Below are 14712 nucleotides of genomic sequence, written 5' to 3'. Positions count from 1 at the left end.
ATGGTCATGGCAGAAGCTTCATTTTGTGCTCGGAGACACATTGTTGTGTTGGTTTTGATGTTTGTTTTGGATCATTGTCCTGATGGAAGATCCAACCATGGCCCATTATTGGATTTCTAGTGGCCAGGTTTTGATTTTTTTATCTGTAATTATATTTCTAAATTAAATTTTAAATTTTTTTTTTTTAAATATCCAATACATTGGATCCAATATCCTTTGGTCACAGCTAAAACCATGCAAACAAGATCATGTCACCAGTATTTTTGACTGTTTTCTAGAAAAAGAAAGCCTGAAAAAGGTTCATTTGGAATTAAAGCCAGCCATTCAGATTGGAACTAGCCAGTGAGCTTAACCATTGTTGTGTGAAATATGAATGATACTCCATGAACGGTCCACTGAGACCCTTGTCTGATTGACAGAACCGTGGAGATTTGTTAGAGAGAGACCGACCGCCCACTGCACCCTGCTGACTCCTAATTTATATCCCACCATCCATCTTGCCTGCAGTTTCATGCTCATAAGCATGATACTACTCCGTTCACAATGATGTCTTCAGTCAGCCTGCTTCTCAAGGCTGCCGTTGGGACAGTCGGGAGCAGCATCAAGGTGCTCTTGCTCTCTGTCTGGTTCGTTCTTATTTATTAAGGATGCATTTGGAAACCCATTGACTTGACTTGTTGTAAACTGTCTGCATACTCATCAGCCTGGTCACGTCAGAATTGAAATGAACTTGAGATGACTTGAAATGATGTTCTGTGAGCTGTTTTTTTAGCATGCGCTCAGCTTGGTGAGATTAAAAGCTGCACATCCGTACTGGCAACCTTCATAACACCTACAGTGTTTACAGAGGGTTTGATGACTAATAAGCCTAAAAGAAGGTGACTATAAATAACAGACAAACAACACAGAAGTAACAGATAAAAGCTACATGAATGCGCTTTTTATATTAATTTATGTTGTTATTTTTGAAGCTATGTAAAAAAATGTTTTAACACAAACTTACAGAGACTTTGATGTGACTTTGTTTTAATAAATTAATATAAATATACAAAAATATTATAATATTGCTTAAGTTAACAGTGCATTGTTCTAAAAGCATAAAATACAAAGCACATTAAAATATTTTTAAATAAGTTTTCAGTGCTGAATGAGGCTCTATTTATGATTAACATTCCTCATACTTCTCTGTCTGCCATCGTTGATTTAATGCATTCTGGGATTGCATTCTCCCCAGAGGATATTTGTGATGTTTTCCTTAGATTTTGGCTGAACCGTCTTAGATGTCATCATAATGCAGCAGATTTTTTATTTTTTTTTGACCATGTTTAGGGTGCGTCTTAAAATGCTCCCTGTGGAGACAGAGTATAAATATATGTCTGTCTATATACATATACACCTCTGTAAGTGCCAAATGAGAATAAAACTGACTTTAGTGAGCAAATGAAAGATGCTCAACAGTGGCTGGGAAGTTTTTATTTGGGTGGTATTCAATATTTTTAATGCCACAAAATGAAAGATTTGCAGAGTTACCAACCACTGTTGAGCATTTCTAATTTGTTTACAATAAATGTTACATGTATACTTCATTCTTAGAGGATTTCGATGAGTATGAATACATTAGCACAGTATTGAAGTATAGAGTGAGATCATTGTGTCTATAATTTCTGAAATATGCATGAAATCAAGCTCTATGGCAGATCCCCATGTTGAGACAGCTGTATTTAGTGGGCGAAGAAATTCTCATTTTGACGGCAGTATACACAAACACAGCTTGTGTATCTGCACCACGTTCACACCGGCTCATCAAATGTCATACTTGCGGCGTTGAATCCTGGTGTTAATCATGGTAGCCGACAGCATGCTCTCGCCGGGCGCCTACTAACCTTTCACAGTCTGGAAATACCACACCCCTCGAGTCCAGCCCTCTGATGGCAGCGCAAAAACGGTGATTATTCTGCAGACTTGCCCCATTCAAGCCAATCAGCAACACTTACTGTTTAATTGCTCTTTGATGATGGATTCCAGTCGTAAAGCCACAGTCTCACACTGAGTTGTCGTTCCATCTCTTTAGCTCTGAAATTACTGTAGGAGAGGGATTGAAAACAAGGAACTTGAGGGCAAAAGCGACAAGAAGCTGCTCTCGGGAGTTTACTTTCTCTGTCATGCAGTCATGTCTTTGGCACTTTCACAATGCTGCGTGTCACTCGCTGAAGTCAAATGATCAACTGCTCCAATTAAAGCACTAAATCTGAACTTGAATGTGCTCTGTATAAACTGGATATATTATGTAATCATTAACCAACAAGCAAATGTTGTTTTGATTATCCCAAAAAAACATCAACATGGATCACCAAGTTAATGCTCTGAAGTCAGCATAAATGTAAAATTCACATTCCTGGTGTTGTTATAAATGATTCATCAGTGCATGTTAATCCAAAGAGCAAAAAATGCCTTTTACCATCCAATTAAGGCGAAAAATATCATAAATCTGATTAAAAGGTAATAATCTAAGCAAATAGTGATTACTGTTGTTTATAATCATAGACTGTAAAAAAATATGGATGACACACCTTCACTCTCTTCCATTGTAGTAACTGAAGCTGCCAGTGTGTCTTTTGTGATCTTGAGTCTCGAGTCTGCGCATAGTGAACGTGGAGCCCGAGTCTGCGCAGTAGTGAGCGTGAAGTGGAGCCGCAATATCAAGGTCCCGCCCAAACTCAAAACAACTCATTATTTTGGTGTAAAATAAACAGTTATGGAAATGTAGAAATTAAAGCTAAAGCTCCAGTCACCACGTAAAGATCCAGAAGAAAGTCCTTTGGTGCCTCAGTGACAACTTAACTCAGAGAAGCTATCAACCTCAGCTGTCAATCATGACATCTCACCCCCATTTTTATAGCATCAAATAACTAACTAAAACCAAACTCATTTAAAGAACAGACACTTGAACTAATACCAGAGTGATAACCGCCTAATATGACAGAAATTGTCTTTGGAAAAAGAATATTTTAAGTGTAATTTAATTGTTTAGTTTGTCTCACGTTCCACTGGAATACATGGAGAGTGCGGGGTTTATGACCTATACTGCTTCCAGACACCTGGGGCAGCATATTAGAATGATTTCCGAAGGATCATATGACACTGAAGACTGGAGTAATGATGCTGAATATTCAGCTTTGTATGACAGGAATAAATTACATTTTAAAATGTATTACAATAGAAAACAGTTATTTTAAACTGTAATAATATTTCAAAATATTACAGTTTTTACTGTATTTTTGATCGAATAAATGCAGCCTTGATGAGCGTAAGAGACATCTTTTAAAAACATTAATAAATTTTGACCCTGATTTTGAGCAATAGCAATGTCCTGATGGTATTGGGCATGTTTTTACTTTAATTGCCTTTCATAATACTAATCATTTGGTTTTGTAATGCTTTTGGTTCCAAGAACATTTTTGAATGGTTTCCCAGTAGACCTAACTAAAGAAGAAGTATTTTTCTTGATACCCCCTGCAAATGAATTGAATGTGTCTCTCAGAGTTGCTGGCTCCTGTAGGCAGTCAAAGCGAGGCCTATTGTGCCGTGCTGAGATAGAGCTTCCCACCGTGCAAACTCAACACACCATGGCATTAAAGAACTGATAACTCACCGTCTGCTGCTGTGCCTTTATCTCCAGCACACTCCGCTGCTCCACTCCTGCGAAGTGGATTTTTAGACCTTTTTGATTGTCAAAACGACAAGGGAGGACTCAAATTAAAGTATTTTTATTTTTAATTGGAGCTCTTTTTCTCTCGTCACTTAATAGACTTCATTTGTAACATCATCATAGCAGTCTCTGTATTCTCTAAAGTCCATAGCCAAGTTAAGTCACCTTTATTTCTATAGCAGTTTATGCAATACAGATTGTTTCAAAGCAGCTTCACTGTAAAAACAGGAACCGAAAAATAATGATCAATGATGAAAACTTCATCAAATATGGGACAAATTCAAACATTAACAAATTCAGACAATAGTGTCATTGTTCAGCTCAAGTTATTTCAGTGTTGATTGAGTTCAGAAATGAGTTCAATTCAGCTATAAGCAGCTTTACAGTAGACAATAGTGTCAGCAGCAGTGTTGTTTAGTAAGGCCACAGCTGGAATTTAATGGCCGTATTTTGATCCGCGTGTCGTTTGTTTCCACTGCGCAATTTGGCAAACATGATAAAAACAGTCCTCTGCTGCTCAAACACTATATTTATTTCCAGAAATTCTGCATCTTTGATGGCTTTCTGTTCCAGTTGTAGCTGCAGTGACTCCTTTAGTTTAGAACAGTGGTTCCCAACCTGTGGGCCGCGGCCCATTAAGGGTCCTCAGTGATCCTCCAGCGGGGCCACGAGATAAATTAAAATTAATTTAAATATATTAATATAATTCATTAATTTAATTATTAATACATTACATTAAAAAAAAATAAAAAATACATTTAAAACAAGGCACCAACTCTCTCGTAGGTATTCTGTGATTGTTTCGGATCAGCCCTTGTCTGGCTATCACCAGAACAAGCTCAATTTAAAATTAAACATTGGTCTGGGGAGTTTGCTGTGTATTTCCTACTGCACAAGAGGCGTGATCAACGAGCATTATTCACGCAATTGGATAGTCCTTCAACCAGTCAGATCAACGATCCGGGTGACGTACTTTTGCAGAGCGATGCAAAAACTCCAGACAGGTTTAGTTTGTATTGGTTTGTAGCATTGATCATCGGTTTGCAGAAGCAGCAATGGCATCGAGCGATTTTTGCAGGTTGTGCAAAAAAACATGAAAGTGAGTGATATTTACACCCAGTCGAACAATTTGTTTGCTAAACTAAAGAAGTCATTTAGCATCGTTGAGAGGTTAAAAGGAATTGGATTGACGGTCGTGCGAGAGACGTCATCGTGTTATACCCGCCCAGAGCCGTAGAAAGAGCTCTGTACCCACCAATAGCGAGCAAGGTGGATAAGCCAGTCTGTGATTGGTTCCCGCAAAAGTGTAACAGATGCAGCAGAAATGAATGTACGGGTTTCCAGACTGAGTTTCCGGGCGAAATCAAATCGCCGGCAGATCAGGCTGGGTTTACCCAGTCTAGATCAGCCCTGGCCGTTTCTCATTGTACTGCTGTGAAATACAGTCTGAAATACAGTGGCTTAAAACGCCCAACTGCTTCATGAGCAAATGATACGCAAACTAACACTCTCAGTTGGAAAAAGAAAACCAGTGTCGCTAAAAAGGTTTTGATGGATGACGATTGTAATGAAGGTAAAGACGATTACATTGACATACAGCAGTCGTTTATAAGGCATGCGCGAGTCCGTTATTATGCTCAAACAAACCGCACATTTGCGCTCTCGACTCACTGATTGCTATAACATCGTATTTCTGCATGAACACAGTTCAATATATTTGCGTAGTTGTCAAAATGAATGTACTGTGAGTGTTTTATAATGGATGCTTGCCGAACAAGTGTGTTTTGGAGAAGTCTGAGAGGATCAGTGGTGTTTATGTACTTAATAGGCTGTTTAATAATTTTGAATGGATCCGCATAGTATTTAAATTCAGTCCTTTGGTATCTCGTGCAGTATTGATTCGGAGGGGGGCCTTGCCGTAAAAAAGGTTGGGAACCGCTTTTTTTAGAATATATATATATATTTTTAAAAAAATACTTTGCATCATGAACGTTTCGTGACTGTTTCAAAGTGAAATGTTTAGTGAGTAGCAGATGAACTTGAATATGGCAACGTTTATGTTGGAGTTTGTACCTATCATCGTATTTCTGAATTGAAATGTCCTGGTGAGTGGCGCTAAAAGCCTAATGCTCCATCACATTTAATAACGTACACCTACACTAAACCCATAGGCAGAGTTTCATATTTGTGCTATATTGTTGTTTTAAAGGAATTAAATAATTAAGTAGGCTATTAAACGGATTAAAGGGAATAAATAAAATAAAACTATTTAAAATCAATTTAAACTATTTGGAACGTTTCTTGTCTTGCCACATTCATCATATGAGTTACATTAATTAATGTGAATTACACCATATTTTACATTCAAAATTTACATTGAAATTTCTTAAAAAGTTGAGTTGCTTGCATCCCTGGATATTACTGTCGGTCTTTCAACATTGCCCTCATAAAATATTTTAAATATGAAATGTTTAGCTGCTACTTTCCACACACTTTTTCAGAGGTAAAATTAAAGCATTGAGCTGGAATTCATACTCGTCTTCTGTGAACAGTAACACCCGCCTTCTTTGATCTGATTGGCCATCTCACTTATTTTGACATTGATGAGCACTATTAGATTGTTGAGACAGAGCAACCTAAAAACTTTAAAAACTTTTTGTCATCCAAATATCAAACAGAGATCTAATTTACTCATTCTACTCACTAAAATAATAGGATAAGACAAATAAAGTTAGACATTTTGAATTCTATAATTTATTTTTATTTTTATTGAATAGCTCCCACAAAATCATAAATGGTGGGTCAGAGCAAAAATGTTGACATGCATTATTTACATTAATTATCAACCTGTATAGTAGTTCTTAGTAGTCCTTTGGGAGGTATGAAAAAACAGTAGTTACTGATTAGCTAATAGTTAATTATCTCATTCAACCAAGTGCTATTACCTACTAATTTGTTAATCAGAGTTTTTTGTTAGTTAATTCTGGTTTTTGTCAGTTAATTGTAGTTACTAGTTATTCATTAATGACAGATCAGTATTCTAAAGTGTTCTAAAGTGCGAATATTGTAGGAAACCTTCGCAGATATAGTGGTGTATGGAGGTGATAAGGCTGAGATATTGAGATATGTTATCATGGGAGAAATGCAGATCATTTCATGCAGATCAGAAAAGTACAGGCCACAAGAAACATACATTCGGCCCATAGAAATGGCATCCTTTCCACTAATTCATTAACAAATTTGCTTAAAGGAATGAACATGCATTTCCCCAGTACATTTTGTGTATTATTACTGTGTGTATATTGTTCTTTTGTATATTGTATAGTGTTATGCATGCCTGCAATTTGGAAGTACTAATGTAGTTCATCTAGATGGTGTTTCATATCAAATTACTCCTTGTTTAATGACTCACACTTTGATGGACATCACTATCTCATACAGTGCATTGTATGTTTGTTATATTTATCAGAGTATAAATGGACACAAACTGCATAGCTTACTGCCCTCATGGAATTGAGGTCACTTTCAGACAAAGAAACTCTCCCACCAGAGAACTGCACCTTTCTCATTGATCAAGCCAAAGGTCAAAATTGTGACTTCTGTAGAGGTTAAAAAGCCCCCATGCAGATTCGCACTCAACTTTTCTTCTGGTTCTTCTTTGTTCTTGCTGATTCTGCCGCTTGCTGTTCACGTGAGAGTGTGGCAACCCGGGCCGGCGCAGCCTTCGCACAACTTCCTTGACAACAGAGTCAAATTAAATGCGCAAGTTCATTGTCATTTCTTCACTCAACGCAGAAGATATTGATTACAACTTCAGCACCATCGGACCGAACCATCAAGAATTTCTCCAGAGACTGCATATCCGGACGCTCCTCGACAGCTAAGGCATTTGCAATTATCATATATTGTGAACACTAAACGGCGATTTAGTATTAAGTTTTGAACCCCTTTGTTAATAAAGGTGCTTTATAGTGAGTAACTGATGGTTCTTCCAGCTCCTTAAATGACTCTTTTCATAGCTCTATTCCCCTGTTATGCTACAGTTCAATATCATTTCCACTCTCTCATTTCCTATGTATGCATGATTTATATGTCTGTGTGTGTTTAGTCTACCTATGTGTTCATGATTTAATTTAATTCTTGCGAGTTAAATCCGATCTGCTTATTAACCGATGTCAATGATAACGTTCTCAATCACAGCTACGTGTTAAGAAAGAATTATTTTTTCTGTGGCCATGGAAAATATCCATTCTGAAGAGTTGATAGACGATCAATACTGAGTGTTCGCTGGTCGAACAGATTAATTAATTTTAATATTAATTTAGCCACATCAAGTCAATTCGATTAGCTGATTCAAATATTTATAATGAGTTATGATTAATTATTCATATTTCCCTTTTGAGCTAATTTGCTACAAATGGGTCTCATTCACTAATAATTGTGTGGATTATGTTCTAATGTTAGTGAATTTAGAGTATTCTAAATAACCGGTTTCATGCACAAGGTTAGTCATTTGCATTAAAAAAAAGCCGCACAAACTAAATCCATATAAGTGCTTTCCACAACCTTTCGTCACTCGTCAAACATATGCCATTTTCTACTGATGTGCTCTCACTAGATCCTCGAGCAATGCCAAGTGAGTTATTCTCAAAACCAGTTCAAACACCTTTTATACAGTCCCAGATTACAGACATCTCATTAGCCAGCTGTAAATCTGCGTTATGCAGCTGAAGCTATAACGTAGATTTTCTTACTGTTTCACTATATATGATGAACTATATTTAAGATGAAATTAAATTGTATTATTTATTAATTTTATAATAAATATAATATAATATAATATAATATAATATAATATAATATAATATAATATAATATAATATAATATAATATAATATAATATAATAACAGTCGAGGTGAAGTTAAGGTGAAGTATAACTTTTCTAGCATGTTATATGTTTGGCAATGGTTCTTTTAACCCTTAAAGATGGAGTGTGTAGCTTTTAATTTCTTAAGCAACCATGTAGGAAGACACATCAGGGCCATATTCCAGGATGACAATTTCAAGATTCACCAGGGTTAAAATTGTGAAAGAATGGTTCAGAGAGCATGAAGAATCATTTTCACACATGAATTGGCACTGACCTTAACCTCATTGTAAGTTTTTGGGATGTGCTGGAGTAGACTTTACAGAGTACTTTACTCTTGCATTGTCAATACAAGATCTTGACCAAAAATTAATGCACCTCTTGATGGAAATAACATCACAACATTCATTTCCATTGAGAGGTGCATCATTTTTTGGTCAAGATCTTGTATTGAAAATGCAAGAGGTGAGCACTCTGTAAAGTCTCATCCAGCACATCCCAAAAACTTACACTGAGATTAAGGTCAGTGCCAATTCATGTGTGAAAATGATTCTTCATGCTCCCTCCCAACAATTCTTTCACAATTTGAGCTTGATGAATCTTGACATTGTCATCCTGGAATATGGCCATGATACATCTTAATACATGGTTGCTTAAGAAATGAAATCTTTTAGGGTTAAAAGAACTGTTGGCAAACATATAACAGGCTAGATCCATAGATTCTTAAGTATTTGCCTATTAAAATCCAAACATATTATTTTCTTGCATTACAGTAATGAGAATATTGGCTTCATTGTCATTAAACACTGAGACGGTAAAAGATGCATAACATGCTCCTCTATAACCTGCTGTATTACTCTGAAGGGGCAAAAAGCGTTTATAACAATCAATCTGACAAAGAGATCTGACAAGATCAATGGGTCTCATGTGTTTTGGACTGCTTTCAAATTCACAGCTTGGACCACAGATCAGCCATCTACCTTTGAGATGAAGGAAACTGATTAGACAGCGCCGTCGGCCGTGTATTTTAAGGGGAAACATAATGGGTTGAGATGGGAAGACATTGATCAGCGGCTCCCTCCGGCAGATATGCGGCCTTTACAGAGGAGGAGAGCGCTGCATACAGAGAGAGCAGACATAACCTTGACATGGGAACCGGTCCAAACCCATGTACCGGCAGAGCTGGATGGATTATATATAGAAAGGTCTGTGACTAGCCGTGTGTATGTGTGTAGTTTTGGCCCTGGCATGACTCTCTAATCCCGTCTCTCCCTGATGGATGGATGGCGATCTGCTCCAGTAATGATGCCAGCCGCCCCTCAGGTCATCCGTCCTCCATACCCAGCAAAATGATAATAGGGAAGCAAGCAAGCAAATTGGTGAGATGTGTTAAGAAAGGCTTGTATTGGTTAATGTGGTGATTCTACAGGTTTTGTAATAATTTTCCTAATTGTTTTGGTCCCCTCACCACACAGTCTCGATGCTGAAGGTGCCCTGTTTTTCTAAGACGAATGGAAAGGTCATCTGTCTTTTGGCATTTTTGTTCATTGTGTGCAAGCTGAAGTGCTCAAGAAATGAGTTTGTTTACAGGGAGTTCTGTTGTAACCTTGGCCCAGTTTGTTACTGTGGCCTGTCTTAATGTGTTAAAACTTGCAATAGTGGCTGTCACTACAGTTAGAGGTCACATTTAATGTGCATATAACTTTGGGATAAAGGGATAGTTCACCCAAAAATGAAACTTCTGTCATCACTTACTCACCCACATGTCATTCCAAACCTGTATGGCTTTCTTCTGTGGAAGCAGAAGTTGTTATTGTTAACTAAAGCTAAAAGCTATTAAAATTTGTTTTTCGTTAATTGAAATAAAATTAAATTATAAATAAAATTTTACAGTTGAAAACTTAAAAAAAAAAAAAAATAGAAATGAACTTAAATTTACAAATGTTGTCTTTGCAACTAATGGAAATAAAAGAAGTTTAAGCTGAAAAAAAGCACATAAAATTACTAAAACTGAAATTAAAATGGAAACTGAAAACATAAAAATAAAGCTTATGCAAGAAAGTTACTACTGAATAAATAATGATTCAGCATATATTGTACTATAGAACTGAATGAGTACCATTTTCATTGGCCTACAATTTACATGGTAATCCAAGGTGCTACAAAAAATATGTTCGAATTTTATTTTTTAGGAATAAGACAAACCCATCGAGATGTACCATCTTGTTTTCGAGGGGGTCCTTACATACAACATAACACAATCACAACAAACAAACAACAAAACACAAACATAAACAATAATGAAAATATTACACCACCAAGTTACTAGAATGATCAATAATAAATACACAACAAAATATACTGATCAGTGAATACAACTGTAAATAAACATCAAGTATAAACAAAAATTATAATAATATGTAGCGAAAATTAACTCAAAGGGAAAATATTAATAATTATTCATAACTCATTATGATTATTAATTATGATTAATTATGAATATGCAAATCCGTTAATCAGATTAACTGGACGTAGCTACATTAAAATTAACATTACAATCAGTTAACCTGTTCGTCCAGTGAACGCTCAGTGTTGATTGTTTATTAATTCTAGGAAATGTCAATTTCCAAGTTATGGAAAAATAATATTTCTTATTGTACTGTACTACTCAGAGCACGTAGTCCGGATCTATCACTTAAGAGGCAATTCATTAGCAGACGGAGTCAGAACCAAACGTGTATTGTGCACAATTTTATTAACCAACTCACAAACACATAACTAAACTAACAAACACATAACATACATAAAGGGTCACACACACACACACACACACACACACACACACGCAAGTCAGAATGAGTAATGATAGTGTTGAACCGGAAGAGATGCTGTTACTAGAGCTACATGAAATGTCAAAGACAATCTGGAAAGGAATCATCAGTTTCTTCAGCAATAGCAAAGGTAAGTCTTACAAATTAATACTAAATCGCTATTTAGTGTTAAAATGTACGATACTTGCAAGATGCCCTTAGGCTGAGGAGCATCGGCTCTGCCATCTGAGGAGAGGTCTTGAGGATTCAGTCCAGAGTTTTTATCAGTCTTTTCCATGTTGGATGAGGAGCACATGGCTCGTTTGTAGGCCGAGGCCTACAGGCCTTGCAGGCCTCGCCTAGGCCGGCCGCAAGGACAGTCCGTTCGGTCGTTCGGGAGCAAGGAGAAAGAGAGGGAGTGGCACTGTTCGCTGGTTTTTAACCTCTGGTCAAAGTCACACCTCTCAGTTGTTGACCGGACCAATGAAGATGTTGTAATTCTGGGTGGCAACACCCCTCCTGTCAGGGCTTTTACAACCCAGAAAGATTAACAAGCTGAGTTCTTGAATCCGAACTATTAAATATTCTTTTAATACTGATGTGTTGCACAGGTATGGATGTACCGCATACACAAGCATTTAAATCTTCCCGCTACGAACGTATAGACACTAAACATGGCATGATTGAAGTTACCGTGCAGGTCATAACATTTAACAATCATCAAACATGTAAATACAATGAGTACAATACAACATCAGTAATAATGGATACCATTTCCTGAGAAGGATTCATTTATAGCACAGTCTGTCTATACATTAATGCCATAGAGTCTGTGTTCTGTGTGGAAAATGCAGGGAAGATGCAGATTTTCTGTGTCTCTACTCTGTTCTCCATGCGGCAACCACATTCCTCAGCGCAATAAACTTGTAACTGAAAACTTCCCGGGGGATGGGGACAGACTCCAGAGTGAGCTTAAAACTATTGGTTAACTAACCAAAAATTGTGTCTGATTTGCCTCAGTCATTACAAATAATAATTCCTTACATTTATATAGCGCATTTATATTTTCTGGGTACTCAAAGTGCTTTACATACGGAAGGGGAAATCCAACCTCCTCAACCACCACCAATGTGCAGCATCCACCTGGAATTAAATTAAATATAAACAAGTGTAAAAATAAAATAAAATAACAGTGACAGCTTCAATGATAGCATGCACAGTCCAATAATAAGATGACAAAGATTGTTTAAACATCCAAAATGATGTAATGGATCTAATGTCTACAAGTAAATTATACCAGTCTATTGGGGCTTTAAACATAAAAGCTCTTTTGCCAAGTTTTTTTTTTTTTTTTTTTTTGTCTAACTTGGTAATTTTTATAGAAAAAGGTACAAACGTTTTGTTAAATATAAATTGAAGCCAATAAATATGTATTCTTACATGCAGAGATGGCTACTGGAGTGCATCATACATTGTACAGTGATGAGTAAAAAAAGAACATCCCACAACAAATCTGCAAAATCTATTATACAGTCATGTGAAAAAGTTAGGACACCCTATTGTATTCCATGCTATTCTGTATCAGGACATTACAAAGAATCATCTAGTGCTTGGCAGGTCTTAAAACTTGGAAAATAAAACTCAGATGAACAAAACGCACGATATATCACACCGTCATCATTTATTCAACAAAATTAAAGCCAAGATGGAACAGCCAATCAGTGATAAAGTTAGGACACCCTATGATTCAATTGCTTGTGGATCCACTTTTAGCAGAAATTAACTTGAAGCAATAATTTTCCTGTATGACTTTATCACTCTCTCACATCATTCTGGAGGGAATTTGGCCCATTCTTCTTTACAATGTTGCTCCAGTTTATTGAGGTTTCTGAGCATTTATTAATGCACAGCTCTTGCCACAGCATTTCAGTGGTGGATGAGGTCTGGACTTCAGCTGGGTCATTGCAACACCTTGATTATTTTCTTTTTCAGCCATTCTGTTGTAGATTTGCTGGTGATCTTCGGATCATTATCCAGTTGCATGACCCTGATTTTGGCCAAGCTTTAGCTGTTCGGACAGATGGCCTCACATTTGACTCTAGAAAACTTTGGTATACAGAGGAGTTCATGGTCGACTCAGTGACTGTGAGGTGCCCAGGGCCTGTGGCTACAAAACAAGCCCCAAATCATCAGCCCTCCACCAGCATGCTTGACTTTTGGTATGAGGTGTTTGTACTGATTTTGCTGTTTTTGGTTTTCACCAAACTTGGCGATATGCATTATGGCCAAATGCACATATGGCCAATGTGCGTGCGTGTGTGTGTGTGTGTGTGTGTGTTTGAAAATCTAAAAATTTTCTGTGATGGGTAGGTTTAGGATTATGTTAGATTGATTATGATAGATGATAGATTATGGAGAGGGGTAGCACTTTGTGTTAGTTATGTTGTAACCAATTTATTCGTGTTGACAAAAGCAAAAGCTGTTCTCATGTAAAAGAAGCCTGTAAGGGTGTTTGTTTTAGTCCCAAGATACAACAAGGATTTACGGAGCTACTCTTGTGTGTCACTATTATATTTTTATGAATTCTCTGTTTGATATTGTACATGATTTCATTTGACGAGGTAGAACGTATGTACTAATATTACATTTGAGAGTGTGCTTTAATGATAAATTAATCTCTTTTACCTCAAAAGAACAAGGAAAGTTGTATTATTTTTTCATTGTATGACCCCTTTCACTAATTCTGCTCCCTTTTTGAGGCCCAGCCACCCAGCTCTAAGAGGCTTTCACGGTCTTTGAGTTATTATTTTTAAATTGGTTGCCGCAGAGACTAGGCCAAAGTAACCTTTGATCGAGATACGCCATCACGCATGTCACGAGTTTGGCCAACAGTCACTATGAAGACTTGCTCACCACAGTTCAGCACATATTTGTGAGTCTAACTATTGCAAGAGTCGTCCTGGGTCCCAACCCCTCGTTCCCTCGCAGCTGCCTCGGATGCAGGCATGTGTGGACTTCTTGAACTGCCTGCTTGATGTCTCATGTCGGCCCGTGAATGTTCACCTCCCATGAGACACTGATCTGGAAAGCAGGAACACCTGTCACACCAGAGAATTCACAGTGTATTTTAAAGCACTGGGAACACTACAGAGAAACTTCAGCTTGTTTGTTTAAGATGGGTAATTTGCAGACATTGCAAAAAGAAATATGAACGTGCATGATATTTATAGAAGCAGATGCTAATTAACGACAAATCAAAGAGGGAATGATTGTTTCTGTCTCCTGTCAGTCTCCTAGGTTTCTCATGAGAGTAAGATAGATGACT

The 14712-nt window shown here is 37.1% G+C and overlaps 1 protein-coding gene across 5 annotated transcripts in view; it reads left to right on the top strand.

The window, feature by feature from the left end:
- Positions 1 to 14712, top strand: part of LOC125268434 (kelch-like protein 29) — a 236254-nt gene that overhangs the window by 183982 nt on the left and 37560 nt on the right. Inside the window, exon 11 of one of the 5 annotated variants that reach the window (XM_048190630.1) lies at positions 7408 to 7691. The exons of the other annotated variants lie outside the window; for them this stretch is intronic. Coding sequence (XP_048046587.1) covers positions 7408 to 7450 — 43 coding nt within the window. The 3' untranslated portion in view covers positions 7451 to 7691. Of the gene's footprint in view, positions 1 to 7407; positions 7692 to 14712 lie in introns of those variants that run through there. 5 annotated transcript variants of the gene reach the window in all.

The sequence above is a fragment of the Megalobrama amblycephala genome, linkage group LG5, assembly GCF_018812025.1.
Source record: "Megalobrama amblycephala isolate DHTTF-2021 linkage group LG5, ASM1881202v1, whole genome shotgun sequence".
Lineage (NCBI taxonomy): Eukaryota > Metazoa > Chordata > Actinopteri > Cypriniformes > Xenocyprididae > Megalobrama > Megalobrama amblycephala.
The sequence above is the reverse complement of the archived record's forward strand: the minus strand, read 5'-3'. Positions and strand labels throughout refer to the sequence as shown.